The sequence below is a fragment of the Plutella xylostella genome, chromosome 4 (assembly GCF_932276165.1).
Source record: "Plutella xylostella chromosome 4, ilPluXylo3.1, whole genome shotgun sequence".
Taxonomy (NCBI): Eukaryota; Metazoa; Arthropoda; class Insecta; order Lepidoptera; family Plutellidae; genus Plutella; species Plutella xylostella.
The window spans coordinates 12,277,638-12,302,610 of NC_063984.1; the positions used below are offsets into that span (position 1 = coordinate 12,277,638).

The 24,973-nt window shown below is 42.9% G+C and overlaps 1 protein-coding gene across 1 annotated transcript in view; it reads right to left on the reverse strand.

Annotated features, from left to right (window-relative positions):
- The window catches only part of LOC105384541 (neuroligin-4, X-linked), a 111,224-nt gene that overhangs the window by 25,284 nt on the left and 60,967 nt on the right, over positions 1–24,973 (reverse strand). Inside the window, exons 2-5 of the mRNA XM_048626879.1 lie at positions 11,911–12,024; positions 7,705–7,897; positions 7,166–7,284; positions 6,635–6,796 (exon numbers count right to left, since the gene is read on the reverse strand). Coding sequence (XP_048482836.1) covers positions 6,635–6,796; positions 7,166–7,284; positions 7,705–7,897; positions 11,911–12,004 — 568 coding nt within the window. The 5' untranslated portion in view covers positions 12,005–12,024. The remainder of the gene's footprint in view (positions 1–6,634; positions 6,797–7,165; positions 7,285–7,704; positions 7,898–11,910; positions 12,025–24,973) is intronic.

The window sequence follows — 24,973 nt, forward strand, 5'->3', positions numbered from 1 at the left end:
GTTATAATGTTTTAGCTCGGCTAGTTCCTGATCCAGTTGCAGAATGATGACGTTGCAGTGTTCCTTTTCAACCATTCTTATGCATGATTCATTCAAATGGTCGACGTATTTATTTATTGCCTTGTTTCCTTGCCAATAAGGTTCTAAATCGTAGTAAATTACTGTTTTCCAGGTGTCGCTTGCTAACTGCATGTGTGATATCTTATCGAAAAATAGTTTTTGACCGGGTTTAAATCTCGTTACGTTGAGGGAGCCATATGATTCTGATAACAAGGTCATGAATAGCATGAGCGACATTGCAAGGGAAACGAAACTGCATCGATTTGTTGTAGAGTTGGGTTTCTTGATAATCTTGATATCTTTTTGTGGTTGCTTTGCATTTTCCGAGATTGCCTTGATGTTGCCTGAATTTTGATTTGCGTTTTCGTTGTTGGTAGGTAGAGCTGATAGCTTGACAATAGGCCGTTTCATGTACCCATTCTTGGTTTTGAGTGTGACGACCCTCACTAGTCCATCACTCCCTGGGTGGAGCTCGACAATGCGCCCCATCGCCCACTTACCGGGTGGTAGGTTCGCGTCGTGAATTATAACGACGTCGTTCAGATTTAAATTGTCCCTTGATGTGGACCACTTGCTTCTTGCTGTAAGCTGTGTAAGGTATTCAGTATGCCACCTCGCCCAAATGTCCTTGAATATCTTCTGTGATAGATACCATCTTGTTCTGAGGTCTTGCTCTGTATCGTAGAAGTTGAGTGTAGGACCTCCAGTAAGAAAATGAGCTGGGGTCAGGACATCTAGGTCGTCGGGGTCATCCGATAGCGAGCACAATGGCCTAGAATTTAGACAGCCTTCAATTTGCGCTAGTATCGTTGATAGTTCTTCGTACGTTAGTAGTTGCTCTCCTATCACTCTCTTCATATGAAATTTGAGGCTTTTCACGGCCGCTTCCCACAGGCCTCCCGCAGAGGGCCATGATGGGGCATTGAAATGGAACGTGATCTCCATTTCGGCTATCTCTGCTAGGAAGCTCTCGCTGAAGATTTTCTGTAGTTCCTGATATTCTTGTTGGAGGAGATTGCTGCTGCCACAGAAATAGGTGGCGTTATCTTGATAAAGATGACGGGGGACTCCTCTCCTTGCCGCCATTCGACGCAGGCACGCCATGTACGAGGCTGCGGTGAGGTCCGAGACAAGTTCCAAGTGTACAGCCTTGCTCGCCATACAAACGAAAACCGCTACGTACCCCTTTGTGGTCTTGATTCCTCGACCCTTAGACGCTTTCATCATGATGTGTCCGGTGTAATCTACCCCCGTGTGGAAGAATGGGCGGGACGGATTACAGCGGGCGTCCGGAAGGTCTCCCATGAGCTGATATTGCCTGTCCGGCGCATGTCGCCGGCATTTAACACATAGCCGTATCCATTTTTTCGTTACGCTAGTGCCGCTGATGATCCAATATTTTTTCCTGATAAATGATAGTGTAAGTCTCGCTCCTCCGTGAAATACGAGCTTATGGGCATGTTGTACGAGTAGCTCTGTAAAGCGCCCTTCCTTTGGGATAATCGCGGGGTGTTTCATGTCTTCGCTAATGTGTGCATTTCTCAACCTTCCACCTACGCGTAACACACCCTGCTTGTCGAGGAATGGGTTCAAGTTGATGATTTTGCTTCTTGAGCTGACCTTCTCTTGCTTCTCAAGGTCATTTATTTCTGCACTGAATTGCTCTCTTTGCACATGCTTTACAATTATAGAGGTCGCATTTCTGATTTCTTCCACTGATAGATAGGGCTGAGTGTTGCGATTTTTCCTGATAAATCGCCGCATCCATCCTATTATTCTTACTGCCTTGCTCATTGTGCTGCACGTGATCAATAAATCGTCTATAACGTTGTCCTCACTGATAACATTGGCTTGCACAAAACTTTTTCTAATTTCTTGATCCGTTTCAAATGATTGCGGTGGTTCATCCACGCCTTGATATGTGGACAACCATTGGGGCCCCTTAAACCACAGTTCATGATTTTTAAGCTGTGTCGCAGTAAGGCCCCGACTTGCACAGTCAGCTGGGTTTTCTGATGACTTGACATATTTCCAGTTTTCTGGCGGCATTGTTTCTACGATAGTTCGAACTCGATTCGCTACATATACTTGCCATTTTCCTGGTTCGCCCTTGATCCAGCTGAGGGCTACCATTGAGTCTGACCAGCCGAACGTCTTGATGTCGTACTGGTGAAGCGCCTGTTTCGCTTTACTCATCAATTTTGTTAATAGTAGCGCGCTCGTCAGTTCTAAGCGAGGACGCGAGATGTTCTTTTTTGTTGGTACTAATCTGCTTTTCCCGGCAACCAGGGTTATTTTTGCAGGTGAATCTGCTTTTCCCTTGATTTTGCAGTATATCACGCACGCATATGCTTTCCCTGATGCGTCGCAGAATCCGTGGAGCTCTATTTCCTCTTGTGCGCCTGTTTTGTACCATCGGTCTATTGTTATTTGATTGATGTTCTTGATATCTTGCTGTAATTTGATCCATTGATTCTTGATTGCTTCTGGCAACTCATCATCCCAAGCCGTGTTTGTTTCCCAGACGGATTGAAAAATCATTTTTAGTTTGGCCGTAAGGGGAGTAATCCACCCTAAGGGATCAAAAATCCTTGATACTGCTGATAATAGTGATCGCTTTGTGTACTTCTGTGACGGCTGCACCTTGCTATCGAAAGTAAAAGCGTCTCTCTTGGTATCCCAGATCAGGCCCAGCGTTTTTGTGGATTCAGGGTTTGTAAACTCGAAGTTTTTGTTCCTGTCAACCTCGTCCAGCAGTTCAACTCTGTTGGATTTCCATTTCCGTAAGTTAAACCCTCCTGATTTCAATAGATTGACCAAATCCGTTTTTAATTCATTCGCCTGTTCTATGGAGTGACAACCATGTAGTAAGTCATCCATGTAGAAGTTCTCGTCCACCACCTTGATGACGTCACGCGGGTAGTTATCTTGTTCCAGGTGGGCCAATTGCTTTAGCGTCATCATAGCTAGGAACGCTGCTGGCTTCAGGCCATAACTGACCGTCTCCAATTGATATTCCCTTAATGCTGAGTCAGGGGAGTCTCTCCAGATGATTTTCTGTAGAGCTTGGTGCTCCTCTGCTACCCATATACATCTGAACATTTTTTCGATGTCGGCTGTAAATCCCACTTGATATTGGCGCCATTTGAGTAGCAGCATTTGTAAGTCTTGCTGTAGGTTTGGACCGCTATACATAAAATCATTAAGGCTCATTCCATTTGATAATTTTTGGCTCGCATTATATTGTTTAGCAAATTCGCCGTTCTTGATAAATTTCCGTTCTTGATTGCGAAATTGAGCGATTGCTTTATTTTTTGACTCTCCTAATGATTGACTGATATTTGACTTAAGGGGAAGCCGAACTTGAAATCGGCCATCCTCTAATCTTGATGTTGTAGCCTTATACATTTTTATGCATTCTTGATCATTTTCTGATAATTCTGTTTCTTCCGAAATGTCTTCCGTCTCCCAAAATTTCTGTAGCTCCTCTATGTTATTTAGTGTGACGTTGCATTGCAATGGTTTCGCATTTCCACTTAAGATCCATCCTAAGCGGGTCTGCTGTGCAATCGGGATGTTAGGTTCCGATCGACAGATGCCTTCCATGATTATGGCTGAGTAGACGTCTGCTCCAAATAAGATGTCTATGGGTCGGCTGATATTAAACTCTGGGTCTGCTAACTCTATGCCTTCCAGAAACGACCAGTTGGGCTTCGGGAATGAAAAACTCGGTAGCTCCCGTACAAGTTTGTTCATGATAAATACTTGGGAATCGAACGAGTAGTTACCGCTAGCTGACGTACACTTGATATGAGTAAGACCCTTGCTATTACTCTCCTTTGAGCCAACACCTGATATGACTCCGCTACACTTACTTCGCTCCAACCCTAACAATTGAGCAGCATTCTCAGTTATTATAGAGGCTTGTGATCCTTGATCCAAAAGTGACCTCAAAATATGGTAGGACCCGTCTCTTGCTTGGACCCGTACCAAAGCTGTCGCTAACAGCACCTCCGGTATTTCACCTTGCATTAATACGTGCGTATTCCCCTTAACAGTTTGCTGTTCTTGCTTGGCTGTGATATTCGGACGCATGAACGAGTCGTGCATTATTGTGTTATGATCCTTATTGCACTCGCGACAACGGCGTTCAGAATAGCAACCTTTTCCCTTATGATCATAGAGACAATTTTTGCATAGATTAAGTTTCTCAATCGTTTTTAATTTCAGATATGGTGACATAGATAAAAATGCTTTGCAATAGTACAACCCGTGATCGGCTGTGTTGCAATGAGGACAACTATGTTTACTCGTTTGCGAATTATTCTGGTTGACGTCACGTTTTACTGATGGAAATGTAGAGTATGATTTTTTACTTGATCTAAAATCATATTTCCCGGTATTAGTCGGATTTTGATATGGTTTCTGCGACGGACCTTCTTGCTTTCGCCGTGCGGATTCCATGGCCGTAAATCTATTTTCAAGGAATGATAGGAAGTCATCTAATTTAGGCAGGTCCCTAGGCTGCTTCAGTGACTCCACGTAGTCATTATAAGATTCCGAATCGAGTTTCTGGGACAGAAAGTACACAATCATGGGGTCCCATGTACTTGTGTCGACACCCATGGCCTTTATAGCGTTGAGGCACTCTAATGTAGTGTCGTGCAGCCTCTTGATATGGCCTGCAGTGGCTTGTTGCATGATAGGGATGCTTGTCAGGATGTTCATGTGCGAATTGAAAATTAATTTTGTATTTTTATAACGGTTGTTTAAGATATCCCAACTGATGACGTAGTTATCCGATGTAATAGGCAAGTGTTGAATTAGTTTTTCGGCCTCTCCTTTGACCTTACTTTTTAAATATTGCATTTTCTGGACGTTAGACATGCTGGGGTTGTTGTGTATGGTCTCCGTAAAAATATCTTTGAAGGATACCCACTGATGATAGTTGCCGTGGAACACCGGAATGTCAATTTGTGGAGTAGACTTCTCTCGGTGCGACATCGAAGACAACTTACTGTTGATGTTTCTCTTGATCCGCTGATATTCTTGCTCGAACACGGAGAATGTATCTTCGTATTCCTTGTTATTGATGTTACCTGCGCATTCGTTGTCGATCTCCCAGTGCAGGGAGTCGATAGCTGTCCACCTTGATTGTAGCAGCTTGAGCACGTCATCAAACTCCCATCGTTCACAGATGTTATCTAGCTTGATACCTGATATAGTTCTCTCGAGAGCGCGGAAGTTGCTTGATTGCTTCTGCAGCATCTCGTTCGTCTTGCTGTTGGTGCCGTGCGACGACGTGCCGCCAGCATGGAGTGTTGCTGCTTTCAATATTGGAGTCTGAGGCCTTGATTCTTGTTCTGATAGTAAATTATGTATTACCTTTTTAAACTCGACGTATTTCGCCTTGATGACGTCATATTGATTCAACGAGAAGTACTCGTTGTCGCAAGAACTTGTAGGGAACTCGCAAAGTTTTATATGATTGGCATGAAAGTCAATCCAGAAGTTTTCGAGCGCATCTAACCGTTTAGTTAAATAATCGTAATTCTTCCTTGGTTGACCGTCTTTTTTGAAATTTGCGTAAAGCTGATTTATTGCTGTTATGTTTTCTTGTTGCTTGAAAAGCAGATCCTTCATATTCGACATGATAGAATAGAAAATAAGGTTAGATCTTACTTTGACGCTGGCACGTAGTTACAGAGGACGCAGCTTTCCTGATTGCTCGCGCTTTGTACTGCCAACGGATGTCCGGGAAGCTTGATACCCAAACACCACTCCTGATCTTGATAACTTGATACACTGATAGTCCTCCAGAAACGGTAAATCCACAAGAGTCACTTTCGCGAACACGTCACTCAAGTAGTCCCGCCTATTCGGAGGCTCGAAGGACCAAAAAATATATGCACGGGTATAATGTACATACAGGGAGGTTAAATGATAAGAGTCTGATAACTGATAAATGTTCAATATATTAGAATTTCCACAAATATTGATTAAATGCTAAAACTATGCTAACTTGATATAATATTGAGAACGCGGCGACGACTTGATTGTCTAATACGAACTGAGGATTTTACACGAGTTCTAAGTAATGTGCTGACTAACTTAAACTCTAACTAGGCCGCGGTGTACGTAAACCGTACAGACAACAATCCGCTTTGGAAAGTTCAACATCGATTCGATCAAAGTTACTCAGAAGGCCTTTATGCTGGAAATGGAGAGGGTATGAATAGTATTTTTACTGAAACCGATCAATTTGCTCTCATATACAAACTTGAACTATTTGTGTTAGTGATGAATTAGCAAGTTCAATTTAAAGTTATCCCTATTGTATACTCCGGAACTTTTGTTGAGTAATTTGCAGATGACAGATATTAATATAGCGTTTTGTGGCAACGAGGCTTGGAATACGTGCATATGGAAAAACAGAGAGTGCAGAGATCATCAGTAGGTATAGTATGGTATGCTAGTCTGACACTGAACTTGCAAACTTGACATGATAATAGTCTCCTTCCTAGCTCACGGGTCCTCTCAGAGTCGGCTTAGTCCAGCAGCTGCTAAGACTCACCTAATAAACCTATCCTATAGTTAACAGTAACGACGAGGAGGTGCGCCCTGGCGGCCAGCACAGCGCCGTCGAGCGGGTTGGCGCCCCCGCCCCCGCCCGCGCCCCCGCCCCCGCCCCCCAGCCACACCACCACGGCGTACGGCGCCTCCACGCCGCGGGAACCTGAGGAAGAGGACATGTTAAAGTCTTCTTGAGGTACTGCTGTTACTTACTCGAAGTGGCACTCAAATGGAGCCCTTGTGTTTGCTGTGTTAGTCCTGTTTTGTAGCGGCAGAATTATGGGGATAATCACCGCTATGTTTATAAATACCTAAGCTATGGGACAGAAACTTTAACCTCTTACATCGCGGGAAATCAGATTGCGTCTGGGTAATGGGACACCGGGACGTAAGTGGTTAAAGTTCATGTATGTATACTTTACATTACAGCTTGACAGTGAGTTCTTGAGCTGATATTGAAGTGGCAAAGATAGTGGTGACGGAACAATATCTAAAGATGCACATAGTATAAAGTAAATAATGCAGAACATACCGCTACCGGGCACATAGATGTTGAGGTAGAGGCAGTCCTCGCTCTGGTTGGCGAGGAGAGGCAGCGTCAGCTTCAGCTCGTTGTACACTCCCAGCGGCATCCGCGCCAGCGCCGCCGTCCTGCGGGCGAGGGACATGTTGCAGACACAGGACATTACATAGTAGCTTTTTCGTGAAGGTAAACCTTTCTTTTGCGTAGACCTTGAGGCTATAAATGCAACCCATAACACAGGTTCTGCCTAGCTTGGAGTCGGATGGCCGTGTGTGAGATGTCCCCACATATTATTATTATTATTATCATCTTGTTACCAGTTATCAATGAACAGTAGACAAAAGGCGTGGTTCTTCCTTAGACAAAAGTTAAAGCGAACGATTTTTAGCAACACTAACGTTTCGATAGATGGAACTGAATACCTATAAACTATACTTACCTAAATACTCGTATTTCCACCTTCGTGTAGGGTGGAATTTTACTGGATTGAATAGCTTGTTGTCTAAGTTGAAGTTATACTGCCTTGCTAGATCTGTGGACACCCTTACTTGTTGGATATGTCGGGCAGCGCCTGCGGGCAGACGGGCGCGAAGGCGTCGGCGAGCCTGGTGCCGGGCCAGCGCGGGGGCGGCGCGGGGGCGGCCAGGCGCGCGGGGGGCGCGGCGTAGGGGACTCCGCGGAACACCTCCACGGGCTCCAGGCGCCGCGACGCCGGCTCCACTATCACTCCGCGGATGGCTCCTGGAATGGAGGAACCTTGTTCAGCTGCCGCTACACGGTTTCCTTATTGACCTAGATAATCGTCACTATATCGCAATCTTGATTCATGGAACGCGCATTAAATGAGTTACTGTTTATCTATGTCGATATCGATAACGAACCCGTGTAGTAGCCGCAGTACGGTGGTGAGGTTCTGTCTACAGACTACAGTGATTGGTTGTAGAAATCGCTCGTAAAACCTAATCGAACACACAGTCGTAGAAACAGCGGAACATAGACAATTGGACACAGGCCTCTGTCTTTTGGCTTTTCTCATGTAGCTGCTACCTGTTTAAGATCATCGGCCCAGTAAGCTCTAACTTACTACTCTTATGTTCACGTTAAATAATAATGTAGATTTTCCAGTAGCATTGGTGCCTTCAATTTGTTTCTACCAATAATAATATGAAAAAAGAAAAGATTGATATAATCAACCTCGGTTAAACGGATACCCTTATTGTATTATTGTGTTCGAAAGAAAAGCTAAATATATTTAATTTGTTTCTCGCCAGACATACAATTAGCAATTAGCTAGTACCTAAGTACATTTTCTCGGAACAGCACCAAGTTTCTGAGCAGATCTACTTCAGACAGAACTCAGTAAGTACCTTCTAAGTCGATGCCATTAACGAACACTGTAATTAAATGTCTTCAACTGAACCAATTCTAAGTGTGTGATCTTTTATTGGAGTATTTTAATATAGGCTTAGGTAGAGCTAAGGTAGGATAAGTATCGACTTAGGACTGGATAATTTTGACACAGAATGTTTTGAGTTGAGAACGATGTTGGGGATATCTAATTTATTACTGAAAAACAATAAGTTATTTGCGCATCTATCGCAAAATATATAATTAGGTTTGTCTTTAGCGTACCTACTCTTTGTGTAGATCACAGTTATGGTACAGGATACGGGACTATCTGGTATTATTGTGCGAAAAAGTCACCAAACTTCTTGATATTACAAAAACAATAGTCACCATACATCATTGATTCACTGTGTAGGTACTTACACTGGAGCTTTGAGCTTTATTGCTTATTACGTAAAGGTATATTTATTTATTTTAAACTAAAAGTGCAAAGCGCTCATTTCTACTGTATATCGGATTACACTACCAGTTTTGATCCCACAAAAGGTACTTACAACAAGGTCGATCCCGAAACAAGGGCAACAAAATTAAATAGTTGAAACAAGCAACACAAACGACAAACCCTTTCCATGGCAATTTACACAGGCTTACACAGGGAGCCACGACACATCGGTCAGATTAAAGCGGGCTTTGAACCAGATCAAAGAAGCTGATGATACGACAACGAACATCATTTAGCGGCCGGGAAATGAGGCCGAAACAATAGTGCTCAAACTGTTCAAACTGATCAACCGTCGGCCGCCCGTGCGCCGCTCTGATTGTATCGCCAGCCTAATCCCCCGGGATTAAAACCGCTGGCCGGATTGCCAACATCATTTCTAAGCTTTAGGTACATAAATATAATACGACGTACAACGATTACGTACGCTTTTTATGCTGTGCCCGGGACCGAAAAAGTGGGGTTGTATTTGTGGGCCTCTGCCCGGAGAGGATAGTCGAATTGTGGGTCAATGTCGTTTTGTGGTTAAGTCTAGCCTAGTAGGTTATTTTTGCCGTTATTATATCAAAATAGGGTCCGTTTATAACATCTAATTCCCAACGAATGTTCGGGATTTTTGACATTGGCACAACTTATTATTATGAATTTGATAAAATTTAATATCCGTGAAATTGAATCACTAGCGTACACTTTACCTTCTTTTCCTCATCGACATCAAAGGAACGGAATATTAAATATCCATAAAAATCAAAGAACTTATTGAAGATTGTTATTGTGATCGCGAGCGGCTGAACGGAGCAAGCTGCTGGGAAAATCTAAATATGTTAGCGGAGGGAAGAAATGTCGTTACGGAAGCTCCGATTTGGAATAGAGTGCTTATGTGAAATGAGTTTTTGCGTTCGAGTGAGGTGCGAGGGTTGAGGCTGCTTGCGGTACAATTTTACATGAATGCGAGGAAATTTAATCAGTGCTCGAGGCGAAAACCAGTGAAAAAATATATTTAATAAACAGCTTCTTCTATATCTAATGCCTCTGTAGTCTAGTGGTAGAAGCGCGTTTCAACATCCAGAGGTCCTGTGTTCGGTGCCCAGAAACGTCTGGACCATCAATTTATTTGTGTTTCTTATTTAATGGTCCTATAAATTGTGGTTAAGGCATAGAAGTCTGATCACCTGATTTCCTGTAAGTGATGGGATAGAGGTTGCAACTGAATTCTGCACTTGGGAAGTATATACTATGCGCTGATGGCTGATTTGGATGGTTACAACATTATATTAAAGTAAACTGTCTCGATCACGGATAAGTTTCACGTCGAGCCCTCGAGGCCCCGCGTCCTCGGCGGCCCGTCCTAGATCAGGCTCTATTCTCAGGGCTCCTTTGTACCGCCGGAGTGAAATATTGCAGTGTACACTAAAGCTTATCCTGATTTATCTCCGGGTACTTACTGAGGTAAGGCAAAGTACCCGCGTCTTGTACCTGCAGCTTAAACTAGTTTTTCACCTTACACCGAAACACATGATTTATAAGATTGAGATATGACTTGACTTATTATTTTACTCTGTATTGCACAAACTTCTTTTCTTCAACTTCCTGAGTGAATGACTTCCATCTTCTACTATGGAGATATTAAAGTGATGATTAATAAAAAATGATTCCACGAAAAGTTGAGCTCTTTTTAGTTGATATTGACAGCGGGTTTAAATCTTTGGTTATAAAAGGTGTTTAAAAATTGAACTTTTAATAGCATACCATTTCATGCTACTACGAGTACCACTCATCGCAATAACATTAACAGGCCGCTATAAAAAAATATATATCTCCCATATGAATATCCAGTCCGACACTATGAGTCTTTCAACTATAGATAGGTAATTTTACTTTACTCTTATGAAGCTATATTTTATATTTTCTAATACACTTTCGATGTTTTTGCCTTCGTATCAATAACTCGTTTTATATTTTGTGTTGATATATCTGTCAGACATCACACACAATTGTTTAGGGGCCGTCTCCACAGGCGAGGAAATCAGGATGAGACTATTGTGGTGCCACGCATTTCTACATACTGATATAGGTACATTAACACACGGCGATATTATAGCACTACCGAGTGTCCCCACTGTGCCAGCACTGCTGTGGCCGAAGAGCCGGGGTTCTCGTGTCGGCTTAACTACGGGACAAATTAATGGTCGGACCAAACGTGTAAAAGCGTTTTAACATAACCCGATACGAAGCTGTTATTGGACCATTGGGCCCGGCCCGGTTTATGTACGGCTTATTCTCACTTGTTCTATGGGAAAGTTCCATTCCAATAGACATGTACTTCAAATAATGTGCCATTAAGACCAATAACTATTGAACAATAGAAATAGGATATAAATATAACAATATAAAGACCTTTTGATGTATCATGCATGTCACAGAACCATGTAGCAACCAAAGCAAGTCAGCAACTGACGCTAATCTAAGGGCGCCTTCAAATTAGTCGCTAAGTGTCGCGCGACTGCAGCGCTGCTGCAGCGCTGCAGCCGCGCTGCTGTCTAAATTCCATATAAATTATTAACGCGCGACTGCAGCGCTGCTGCAGCGCTGCAGTCGCGCATCTTTTAAATTACAAAATTTATATGGATTTTGACAGCAGCGCGGCTGCAGCGCTGCAGCAGCGCTGCAGTCGCGCGTGACTTAGCGACTAATTTGAAGGCGCCCTAACTGTTTAATTCTTTCACATGATTATGAAACCCTGGTTGGATGGAACAAACATAACTTATCCGCCGAGCAGCAGTCGAACCCATAGAGCACGCGACTGGCTGCGGCTAGTGCACGTTTGACAACTACTCCTCTTGATCTATCAGTCACGTGACCTAGTAAGCTAAGAAACCAAGAATACATTTAAAAAATGTTGGCATACCGGTGTCTGTGTGCACGATGCGCGAGCTGTACCTCGGCGCGGCGGCGGCCAGCGAGCACAGCGCCAGCAGCACGCAGCGCGCCGCCCGCGCCATGCGCCATCACGAGCACCGACCTGGGGAGGAAGAGACAATGTATTACTGACTCGTTCTAACCATCATGTAGCAGCAGGGAGTGAGGGAGGCAGCACGCAGCGCGAACCTAGTAATTTTAGGTAGCAGGTACCTATACACATTTCCTGAAAACTGACCCATTCTGACGAAATCACTCCGAAATAATGTTCAATACAAACATAAGTAATAGCCGCAGGGCCAGAGGTCAAATAATGCTCACAATCACAACTAACTCGAGCTGGCTCATTGATCTGTGAGTAACATCTTGAACAATGATAGAATAATAAAACCCAGGGTTTGCATTCCATTATTGTTGGGATTCCGACGCAGAAAACAATTTTTATGGTGAGAATGGAAAGTAAGAAAAGCAAACAATATTTATTTACCAGCCTTTTGTGTGCGAAAGGCGTGGGCTTATGATGTATGTTGACTCGGTCAGGCGTGTAGCCGCTCGCGACAATACGAGAGGAATTAGCGAAATGCTTTTTGTTGACCCGAGTCAGGCGAGGATGACAAATAGTGGAGCGTGTCAGCGGCAGCGGCGGCGGGCGTCGTCTCGGCCGCTCTCGATCGCCTGTCAGCTCAACGAGCCCGCCCCGCCCCGCCGCCCTGACCCCCCGGACCCTAGAATTTTAAGTGCAAATCAACCTTACGCCAATTCCTTTGTACATCTAAAGGGATAATGGTTTGAAAGCAGCTGTAACTTAAAGTCCGCTCTGGGAAGGAGCCTAATTGAAGCATCAAAACCTTTTCCCGTTCCATATTTAACAAACAAATAGGTTGGTACCCTCAAAATGTAAAGTGCTGTGTACAATGTACATGTACAATCAACATTCATATACTGATATGTTTATTGAACAAGAAATACCTACCCCATACCTTGTCAAGTTCACACGTCGGTTTGAGTCAGAATTAATGAGTTTCGATTTGGGCGGTCGGGCTGGCGGATGGGCTCTCGATATCTCGACGCGTTAAATGGCTCGTGTCGATGCGAACAAGAAATTTCATCAATAGCGCCCTCTGCGGCCCGCGCTGAATGGAGCGGAGGAGCCATTCAAATGAGGTCGCGCGACGTCGAGCGCTGGTCGTGAAGCTGAAGCAGTGAGTGGCCTCCGCAGTACACGGCTTCATTTATCTCATTATTACAAACTTTGTGACAGTTTACGGTCAGATGTATGATGCTACCTACATAGCTGCATCTCTTACTGCGCTTCAATATAACCCTGATAAAAGACCCAATCGTATTACTATTCCAGTATCAAAGACTCAATACGATTTTTTAATTTCTTCTTACTGAAAACATAACATTCTCCTCACTAAGTGAAAATTCCTTTCAGCTAGTATACTGCCTCGTCTGTACAGCAGTCCGCCTACATTCCTGAGAAGTATTCGCTGAGAGAGTATTCTTTACCGCATACCTGCGGTTAACCGAAACTGCTCTGAAGGGAAATGTGGTGTAATTTACATGCAGATGGAGCGAGAGTGTTTCCGCAGGTGATGTGTGGCGACGGACGCGGCGCACATACTGATACTGCCTGCCGCCTCATGAGTTCCTGGTACCTAGTTCATGATAAGGTAGGCTCACTCTATTGAGAAAAAATAAATAAGCTTTAAATGGTGTTTGGTCCATTATTTCATAACACAGCATGTAGAATCGAATTTTATTTGCCATCATGTTGTACAGTTTCATTTCCAATATCCTGAATCCTGATTGGCTATGTTTAAACTAATTTGATTTTATCTTAGAAGATGCATATTAGCCGCTTATGTCATCACTCATGACTAATTAGCATTATAACTTGTGTAGTGCATCACCAGTATCATCACACAACAATGTAAGTACGTATAAAAAAGTGTACAACACGTATATTTTTCAGAAATCACCATAATTGCGAATCGTATGCTATATGTAACATAAAATGGGGTTAAGGGTTGCAATAACTTTGAATAATGATGATGTGCCCGGCGCGGGAGGCAGGTAGTCACCGGGGGCCGCGGGGAGTACATGCAGGGTCGCACACGAGCCGGCTCAAGGGACATCAAATATTTTTATTAGATTCGGCCGAATGTCATAAAGCGAACGGACGTATTTGCCGAAAGGTTGTAATCTGCCGAATGGGTTATTGATGGCCGGCGCTGACTGACGCAGTTTACGTCCTCGCGACCCTCGCGGGCGCGGCCCCTGAAGCAAGCTGAGCGATGCGAGGAGATTCGCTTAAATCTAAGTCTCTAGTAGTGAAGTGATGATCTGGGTACAATCGTAGGTAAGATAAATGGTTTACTCTTTCCAGATTGGCATCAGAAGTACAGAAACCTAATTTTCCCTTTCTCTGATTCTAATCTGAGCATGCAGCTAAAAGAGAATTGTAAATCGCGTTATCTCGTGTAATAAAAAATAAGAGAGACAGGTGCTACAATTAAAATTCATACACAAAGGTAATGAAACGCGTGCGGGGCCAAGGGCGGCGCGAGTCGGGCGGGCGCGGAGGGCGGGCGGCGACGGCGTGCGGGTGAAATATTCAACACATAGCGCCGCTTGTTGCTGCTCGTCGCTCAATAATTCACTCGCATTATCTTGTGTTGTCGCGACATAATGTTGTTACCTGTGCTAACTAAGCTGCTGAAATTATTTCCTTTGTTCATCGGAAGGAGGTCGGCAAATTGACGATTCCGCATAAGCGAGTGGCCATTAAAATTTAGGAGACTATAAAATTTGTTGCTTCTTTAACGAAGACCCATACAGACAGCGGTCCCTGTATAATAATGCAATTAGGGGGCGTCAGGGGGAATACGCCGACCTTCAGGTGTGGTTGCAATAATTGTGAGTATCGTGTATCGGCTACACAGGGTGATCTAATAAGGCTGCGCCTGCAGGAGACGCTCCGATAATTGGCGCGAGAACGGCTCACGAGGGAAGATATTGCTCATTGGACCTAGAATGTGGTTAGATCAATCGTACCCGAGTTAATATGTTTATGTACGTGGAGATACGTGTAAATAAATCAATAAGCATGTTTGTTTATGTATTGTGTAAAGTTTTAAAACATACAGAATATATATTTATTGTAGATTAACTTGGAGGCTGCTAATATCGATAAACGCAAAAAGAAGAGAGACACATCACTGCAAAAGCGTAATTTTCACAAAAGTGACTCTCTGCGTGAGTGTCGCCAGAGCCGCTCGGAAGGGGACCTTTACTTGTCTCATAGGGCACCGCTATAAGCTGAAATGAATGAAATTGCAAAACGATAGAACCCCGAAAATCTGTTTCCACTCCATGCTCCCAAATATAATCTAAGAACAATGCATACTTAATTCTAATTGTTGTCAAGTTTATATTGGTTTGGCTCACAACAATAGACCGTCGACACTTTAGTTGAGCGAATATGCATAAGTAATATGCCCGCGGGAGTCTACTTAGTTCCAATTAAAGTTTCACTCAATTTGCTCGAGCCGTTCCCGGCAAGAGCCTTGAACCACTTCCTTCTGCCCGTGTTTACTCTGTTGTAGTGAATCTTTTATTGTTACCGGATTCTGAATCTCTGCAATTATACGGACGTGTTACCCCGTTACTTGCCGATGTATGTGTATGGTTGACTGGCCTCAATATGATTGGTAATATTAGTATACACCTGTACGTACGATTATCGCTGCTTCGTAGTGACGATCGTAAAACTGTAATAGTCATCCTAACTATTAATATTATAAATGGGAAAGTAACTGTGTCTGTCTGTCTGTTACTCTTTCACGTCAAAAGTACTGAACGGATTTGAATGAAATTTGGTATACATACGGTCTAAACCCTGGGAAAGAACATAGGCTACTTTTTATCCCGGAATTCCCACGGGAAAAACATTTTAAGGCGAAGCGAAGCGCCCAGGAACAGCTAGTAAAATATATAAGTCAATTTGTAGTAACAGTGCTCTCTGTAATCATGTTTTGTTTGTGTGTATTGTGCATTTAAGCATCCATCCGTACAATAAAAAAAATTCTAATTAATCATATCAATTTCCCTCCAAACCACCGTTAGGTAACGAACGCGATTGCTAAGGACAGCGATAAGTTAGGTTAAGTAGGCTTACCACCAAAACAGCCACCATCCAGCCCTAAAACATCACTGGTATTACTGTTCAAATTATTACGGCATCACTTCTTGTTGGTCTGATCCGCCGCCACCTCGTGCACATTAATCCTAATGTTGTCGTGTAATCTGTCATCGCGGGATGTGGGTGAAGCCGAACACATGCCCTGTTGGCGGGAATCGACAAACACTAATAAAATGCGATGAAAGCAGATACTAGAGTATAAAAAGGTGCAGTGGAGTTTGGTTTTTCATACGTTTATGTCTTCTTTCACACTTTTCCCTTTAGTCTACTTACCCACATATTTTGAAGTGAAGGGCATGAAGTTTCTTTATATACCTTTTTTTTTTCACTATGTTGCACAGCAAAAAAGATGAGCGCATGTAGTAAAGACGAGAAAATAAAATTCAAGTCATTTCCGAGGTCTCATCAAACACTGCTGCGGCACTAGATTTGCTCAAGCAGCTGCAAACAGAGCCCCGCGCCCCCCGCACCCCGCGCCCCTGCCCCCGCGACCCCGCGACCCGGGAGCCCCCGCGGCACCGGAGCAGCGTGATGGATGCTCCACGCACGGCGCCGGCTGATAAATGCCACGCGAGGACGACGCAGCGTTTGTTTAGCTCTCAACCACGACCGATCCGACGACCGATCGCCCGACACGCGACGTCAAGCGCGAAACAACTGACGTTCGCCCGATCGGTCACCCGACTCACCGCATTTCAACTCCACAAGTACCTAAAGATCGCTCGATTCTGTAGTTCTGTTTGATAAGTTTGTGAGCGGTTCGGAAAGTTTCGATATGATTGATTGATTCATAGAGCAATGAATTGGGTGCTTCAAATAAACTTGTAGTGGGAGTTATTTTGTGCTTTTGAGTTCAAGCTGATTTAATTGAACACCTAATTCCCTGTACATGCTTTAACAATACCTACATACAATACAACGTAATTATATACAATAGTTATGTTTATTAAATTTATAACGTCTTAAATGATTTCAGTTATATATTTACTCATATTCATGTAAAAGTAGTCAAACTAGTCAGGTACTTTTTTCATTACAACGATCATCATCGTCAATGAAATCTAGTAAAAAAATATAATCATAATTGAAATGTATCTTACTTTTTTCTGCAGTGCTGAAAACTAGTAAGTGTGTGTCAACATAATTATATCTTCAATCCATTACGTTAAACGTTTCAGAGGCCTCTATCATAAATGTTTTAAATAGCTGATGGACATTTAAAAGTTAATCAGGCATTTATAAACTTTTTCAATCATAGCGTCAAATCGTCCATACAAGGTAGGTAACATACAATGCGTAATATTCCGTAACACCACGGCATACCCAATAATAACCCTATGCACTATGTTCCAAAAATAACTCAGCATGCAACTATCATTTATAATTAACGTGTTAAGTAAGCGCGTCGCAGGTACATTTCAATAAGTCCGTAATGGGGATGGATGCGGGTGACGGATGACGCTAACGACGCGGCGAGGCCTTTCATTATAATTAACGAATATTTCCATCAACTTCGCCTATTTGCATTCATTACAGGTATTCCTACCGACTTTTACTTTTTGTCATTAGGTGGTGTTGTGAAATTTGGGCCAGTTTTTACGATGCGAATTTTTCACCTCCCTATACTACACCTATACCTATACTACATTCTTGTCAGCGTGTCGCCGTAACACTAGGTAGAGCTAGAATATCCACATTCGTTAGATCGAAGAATTTGATGAAGCCGATTTTGGCTCGGTGAGAAAGACCTTAAGTACACTATTTTTGTTACAACTATTTCAGGTATACATAATAAGTAGAGTATTCTACCCCAAAAATTCAGAAGTGTAGCTCAAATTGAGAAACTTTGCAACGATGTCTTTCTTCACAGTAAAGTTGACTCGTAAAGTAGGTAAGAACTTACTGCTAGCCTCGTAGGAGGTGTTTTACAAAATGCCTCGGCCGACGTTTGCCGAGCGGCGGCGGGGACGCCCGAGCCGGTAACAGGTAAGTCTTTATCAAAGTTTGACAGGTATACAAGGAGGCTGCTCGGAATTATTCGCAAGGAGCCGGCTCCAGCGCTTGAAACAAATACCTGCCGGTAATGAACTTTGACTGCTATAATTGAACTTTGAGCAGATTTCAGACAGTTTAACGAACCGAAGTGATTTCAAACGAAAGTTTAAACAAATCCATTAACAAGACGATACCTTGGAGTATTTCCGATGAATTCATAATGATGTGAGACGATCGTTCTTCGCAGGAAGAATTATTGATGTCTGAAAGAGTTTCACGAGGATTAAAAATATAATTATGTATATCACATATACATCGTATAAACATGGTCACCCATTGTAAAGTTATGAGAGATGGCTTTTCATAATTATGATTTATCAATAGCCAGTACACGTGCAGTACACCTAAAATTCATTTTCACTTTGAAACAATGATTTTTAACAGTCATGTGTATTAACATGCACGCACTTATGTACCTTGTGCGAGAAGGTTATTGACCGTTTATGAATTTATACTTTTACAAGACACAGAACCTACGCATCAAAATATTGCGATGACTTTAGAGAAAAGAGTCCACTGTCTAGCCATTTCAACTCACAATTCGCATTTGTACTTATTAACTTAATGCCTATGTCCAAAAAAGTAAGCACAGATCTTCTCTTCTCTTCAAGACATTTCCCAAATCAATCTAGCTCTGCTCTGCCCCTGGCGGTGGCCGGCGCAATCAGCCGCGGTGAATCTGTAATGAGCCACTCCGGCGTCCAGGGAATATATCAACGTCTACATTTTTCAAAATGCCCGACCAATTTTCTTAAAGCTGGCTCCTGTTCTGTTATTTATGACGTTTCGGAAAGATAAACGGAATTGCGTACCTGCGGCGCCGCAACGAGCTAGAGTAAACGTCGCGGTGGCCGGCGGCGCGCTCTCACAGATAGTTCAAGCAAAAATATACATTGGACTAGTACGACAAATTTAATTAATTTTAAAATTCGCAGTGGGGAATTCGTATTTATTTATTTATTTATTTATTCTTCATTGCACAATATACAAAAGTAATTATGTACAATTAGGTGGACTTAATGCTAAAAGCATTTTCTACCAGTCAACCTACAGGAGGTACAGGGAGTAAATTGTATGGGAGTGCAAAAAAAAAAGAACTTATTTAAGACAATTTCAGCGATGAAAACTAAATATGTACTACTTAAATATAATATCCTACAACAATTTATACTTATACAATATACTAATAGATAATATATAAACCTATACCAATAAAATATATACAATACATAAATACCTAATATAAATATATATACTATAATATTATTATTATATAAACACACAACAACTGAGGTGCATGAAAAAATGAACTGTCTTCTATCCTATCCTGCTGAGATAATGAGCCCGAACCAGTGATTTAAATACTGCTCGGCTGGGAGCCTTCCTGATAGACTCGGGGAGATCATTCCACAGTCGGACAGCTGTAACGGAGAAGGAATTAAGCATAAAACCTGAATGATGTAGTGGTAAGGACAACAAAAGATTATGGGAGGAGCGGAGGTGTTTGCTATGAGTATCTGATAGGAAGTTGAACATAGATTTAAGGTAAGAAGGGGAATTAGGTTCAAAGAGGACTGAAAAAAGAAGGCAGAGAATGCGTACATTCCTCCTATCTCGAATAGGAAGCCACTTTAACTTGGCACGATAACTGGACACGTGATCATATTTTCGGAGACCGAAAATGAATCGTATACAGGTATTCTGCAAGCGTTCCAGTTTGTTAAGCAAAGCCTCAGTCACATTCAAATAGCACACATCAGCATAGTCAAGAATGGGCAAGAGAAGAGAGGTTGCCAGAGAAAGTTCTGTCTTGAAAGGCAGAAAGTTTTTGAGGCGTATAAGGGAATGCATAGAGGCATAGATCCGACGCGACACATTGTCAATCTGTGGCACCCAACTCAGATGATCATCGATGATCAATCCAAGATCTTTGACCGTGGATGAAAATGGAATACTGCATCCGTCGAACACCAATGGCACCGAAGTAAGATCATGGTTAGACATTAATTGAGAGCTGCCGACGATGATTGCTTGACATTTCGTAGGGTTTACCAAAATACCAAAGCTTTTTGACCACTCAAGAATACGTGTTAGGTCTTCATTAAGTTGGTTGATGATCAAATCCAAGTCATCAGGATGGCCCTGACTGTAAAGCTGCAGATCATCAGCGTACAGATGGTAGGAACAGAGAAGATTAGAGGAGACTAAATGAATAAACATAGAGAAAAGTAAAGGAGACAGGATACCGCCCTGAGGAACGCCAGCAGACAAATCGGACCAGTCAGATAATACCGAGCAGCTTCGGATCGCCTGCTGACGACCCCGAAGATAGGAAGAAAACCAGCTGACAGCAGGGAGGGAGATCTTGGATTTTTCCAAAACGGCTAATAGTAGGTCATGGTCCACAGCGTTAAACGCATTGCTAAAATCAATGAGGACAAGCACGGTAATCATTTTGTTCTCCATACCACACCTTATGTCCTCAGTGACTTTCAGCAAGGCAGTCGTAGTGCTGTGCCCAGCCCGAAAACCAGACTGGTATGGATTTAGAAGACCACCATCCGTATCGATGCTATTGGATGTAAAATAATGTACAATGGAACCATATTTTTAAATACACGATGAATTTGTGAATTTCATAATATACGATGTGATTAGGGTATTGAGTTAACAATTGTCTTAATGTTGTGTTTAAAATCATTCCAAATAAAAAAAAACTTATACTTACGGAAAATTACTAACGCCGCCTGCATTTGTTTTTTAGGGTCAATTCAGACGTACCACAACCACACAAAAGCCACAACCACACCACAACCACGCCGTGTGGTCGGGCGTATATTTTGTATTGAAAATGAATAATCCAATTCACACGTGCCACATTTTGCCGTTGTCATCGACCACCTGTGTAATACGACCAAATCGCAACCACATCGCAACCACACCGCAACGGCAACGCCGCCACGCGTCAGCGGCACCCCGGCCACCTGCTCTCCCTATTAACTGCATACAACCACGTGGTTACCACATCGCAACGACAGCGACAACACAACCACATCGACATTTTGTCGCTGCCACAACGCAACTGCAAAAAGCCGCTGTCACACTATTCACACGCAACCACAGCTTGACCACATTATGTCGCTGCGACGTGGTGTGGTTGCGGTACGTGTGAATTGACGCTTATTCAAAAATAATTTGTGTAGGAAAATTTTTCTACACACATATTTATTTCTTCGGGTTAATAAAGTAACTTCGTTTTACACACTCACGCCTGAACCCGGCTGAAAGCCGCGCGGCCAGGCGTGGCGGCGTGGCCCACCGCTCACCGCTCGCTGCTCACCGTAAAGACGTTTACACAATAACCGCCACCGGACCGGAAACGCACGGCCCGGGGTTTCTTAGACAAACCGACCCGCTCGTGGGCCACGTATCAATGTCAAAGCTTACGAGCGTAAACTTGATCACTGAACCCTAGTCACCTTGTACTAGTTAAATAAGTTATTATATGTATTCATAATCTAAATTTAAAACGAGATTCAATATCAATATCAGTTGACGATTCTGCTTTTTCTTTTGCTATAGGTATTTATTTTGAAATAATAAAAGCTTACCCAAGTAGTGACTATTAATGATAATAAGGTCAACGGTTGCAGCCATAAAACTAAGATGAAATTTTCTCGATTTATTCTGCCAAAAGTTATTTAAAAAGAAAAGCAGTTAAAATTGTCCATTGTTTTTAGATCAACGACGACGCGACGCTAGAGAGAAAATAGACACTAAAATACTGCTGTTGAAGCCAGATTAAAATACCTATTCTATTTCGGTTAATGATAAATGATTATCATGGAATGATAGCAGTACTTACCATAACCTTGGATTTTAATCGTGATAAACTCTCATTGTAATCAGTTTTGACCGGACAAATATCTGATAACTTTTGTATAAGTACTGTTGTAGAAGCGTCCGTAGTCGAGCGGGCCTCAGTGATCGTAACTGATCGCTGAGGTTAAGCAACAACTGACACGGTCAGCCATTGGATGGGTGACCAATTTCAAGTGGTGCTTTTCTGGACGCTTCCGTGCTTCGGACGGCACGTTAAGCCGTGGGTCCCGGTTGCTGCTTCGGCAGCAGTCGTTAAGCCTAGTCAGAGGCCTTCGGGCGGCTTGAAAACATCTGACAGTCGGGTTGCCCACTTACCCGACAACTCTCTCAGCACAAGCTTGCTTGTGTTGGGGTCCACCAACCCGCACTTGGCCAGCGTGGTAGACTAGGCCTAAACCCTTCCTTCATTGGAAGGAGACCCGTGCCCCAGCAGTGGGGACGAAATGGGTCGTGATGATGATGATGAAACATGTATATCAGTCATGTATACAATGGTCTTAACTTAGTAATCTGGTTGTTTCGCAGCGTGGGTGGCCGACATCAAAGTGATGTTGAACGCGAGCCGCGGCGGCGGCGGCGGCGGCGGCGGCGGCGGTGCGCAACTCCACACAAATAATAACCAATCTTCATCACCACCTACATAAACAGATTACTCGTTACTCTGTGGCAGCCGCGTGGCTATTAGACGGTCTGCTTCCACTCGCTTTCCGCGTTAACTTATTGTGCAAACTGTATAGTCTTAATAACTTCAGTACACAGTGATAGAGCCAGTGTGCGGGTGATTTGTACAATTCCTTGTGTGTGTGCAAACAGTCAAGTTCTGCAAACTGAAACTAAGCCTTTTGCCCATATGAATTTAAACAAACATCAAACTCGAAAAGTTGTTTGTTTTGCAAAATTTGTGGTACATACAAGTTTCCAGATGAAGAACAAAGTTTTACAGAAGTTTGAAGCTGCAGAATACTCAATGGAGATCTTCGGGAATTCATCGATTTTGATCCGAGCTTATGAGCAAGCCAACTATCACAGGCACGAGCAATATATCTAGAAGTGGTAGTATATAAACTATGGTAACCCGTACAACCCTACGGTCAGCAATGATGACCACAACGGCTGAGACTGAGCAAACTGCAAGTCAGGGCGTTTGTACCTTCAAGGGTATCTTTAAAAAATAGTGTCGGCTGATCGACGCTCCCGGCGGCGCGGCGCGGTCGACCGGGCTCCGGCAAAGATGAACCTCCACTATTGGCCGACGCCTCCAGGGACACCCCCTGTCCACGCGGTGACGCAGGATCTCTTTGCTGGATTTATAATTAATAGAATAGAAGTATGAAGGCCATTCTGGCGGCAAAGTTGGGGAGCAACTACAAAGGAATTATTAACTTTGAAAGCACAAGCGTAATTGAGTATTTCATTCTTTTGTAAACTTTGAATTGAAAGGACGAAATAAAAGCTAATTTGAATCGTACGAGGTGAATGTTCAACCTCACTCACTCACGTTGCGCTTGAAAAGCTTTTATAATAAGCGTCGGTATTATATTTTATTGCTTTGCCGGGTTGCGCCAGTATTGAAATAAATTTAATACTCGGATATTCTGGAAGAAACGGTGGCGACTCTTTCAAACAAAGAATATTATTATATTTATTACCTATATTTTTGGGAACTAAAGTAAGCTGATGTATAGGTATATCAACTAAAAATATAAACGGACTCATTCAGGAACACCAGGAATGATTTCTTCGGTTATAGATGTACACATTTTTATCTTTCAGCATCGACGATCGGCATCAGCATTGCTGTGAAACCAGCCAAAGATCGCAATTTACTTGTAACTTCGTTCCAGAGCTTTTCCACCAGAGATGTGCTATGCAGCTATGCTGCGAAGATGTGATATCTACGCTACGAAAATATGTGACCGTTTCCACCAATACTACGCTAGGTAGCTGTGCGAGGAAGATGTGCTACGAAGATGCGCCGCCGCAAAAAAAAAGCTGAACAACAATTCATCTTCCTCCATGAGTTCTTCTTCGCACATTGCGAGATACAAAATAACTTTTTGCTTCCACGATGGCATGTCTACTTTCAGTGAAAAACACGAGCATACTGTAGGTCTGCTCTGCACATACATACACACATAGCTACACCACTCGCGATGGTCCATAGCACATATCCATAGCACGCATCCATAGCACACATCCATAGCACGCATCATTCCATACAAAAAACATATCTTAGTTGAATCCGTTTCCACCAGTGCTAAGCTATGTGCACCAATAATATGATTGGTGGATATCAAACGCATCCATAGCATCGTAGCATAGCACATCTCTGGTGGAAAAGCACCCTAATAAACTTAAATACAACACTCCGAGTGCCAAGCCATACTCAGCTACGAACTCTGCTACGAACGTGCTACGAGTGCGCGTAGCACCGCGTAGTACTTTGCTACGAATGTGCTACAAATACGCGTAGCAATCCGGAGAATTGGATTTTTCACAGTTCAGTCTTGTTCTTACAGCCATCGTACTTATGCAAAACTGATAAAATAATAATATTTATAAAATCATTAAATTACTATTTGGCAAATAAAACTTAAAGCCTATCCATAATTCGATGAAAATCGGTATGTTTCCAAAAGCAACTGCTAATAAAAACAGTTTTGTTAGTTTTTTCCTTCAATAAAGAATAGTGTCGCCAGTGGTGGCCAATAGCGGGTGTTTGCGAGACAATCCGGTTTAATTGGCAACATCGCCGCGCACAGGGTGCTCCAGATCCGGCCCGACATCCCCCTGTATAAGCATAATCTTGTGTAAATAACGCCGCCCGCTCATCTGTTATACAAAGGGTAATATCATTTTAATTGGTACAGCCAAGTGGTGCTTTATACAGTTCAAAAAGATATGAAAA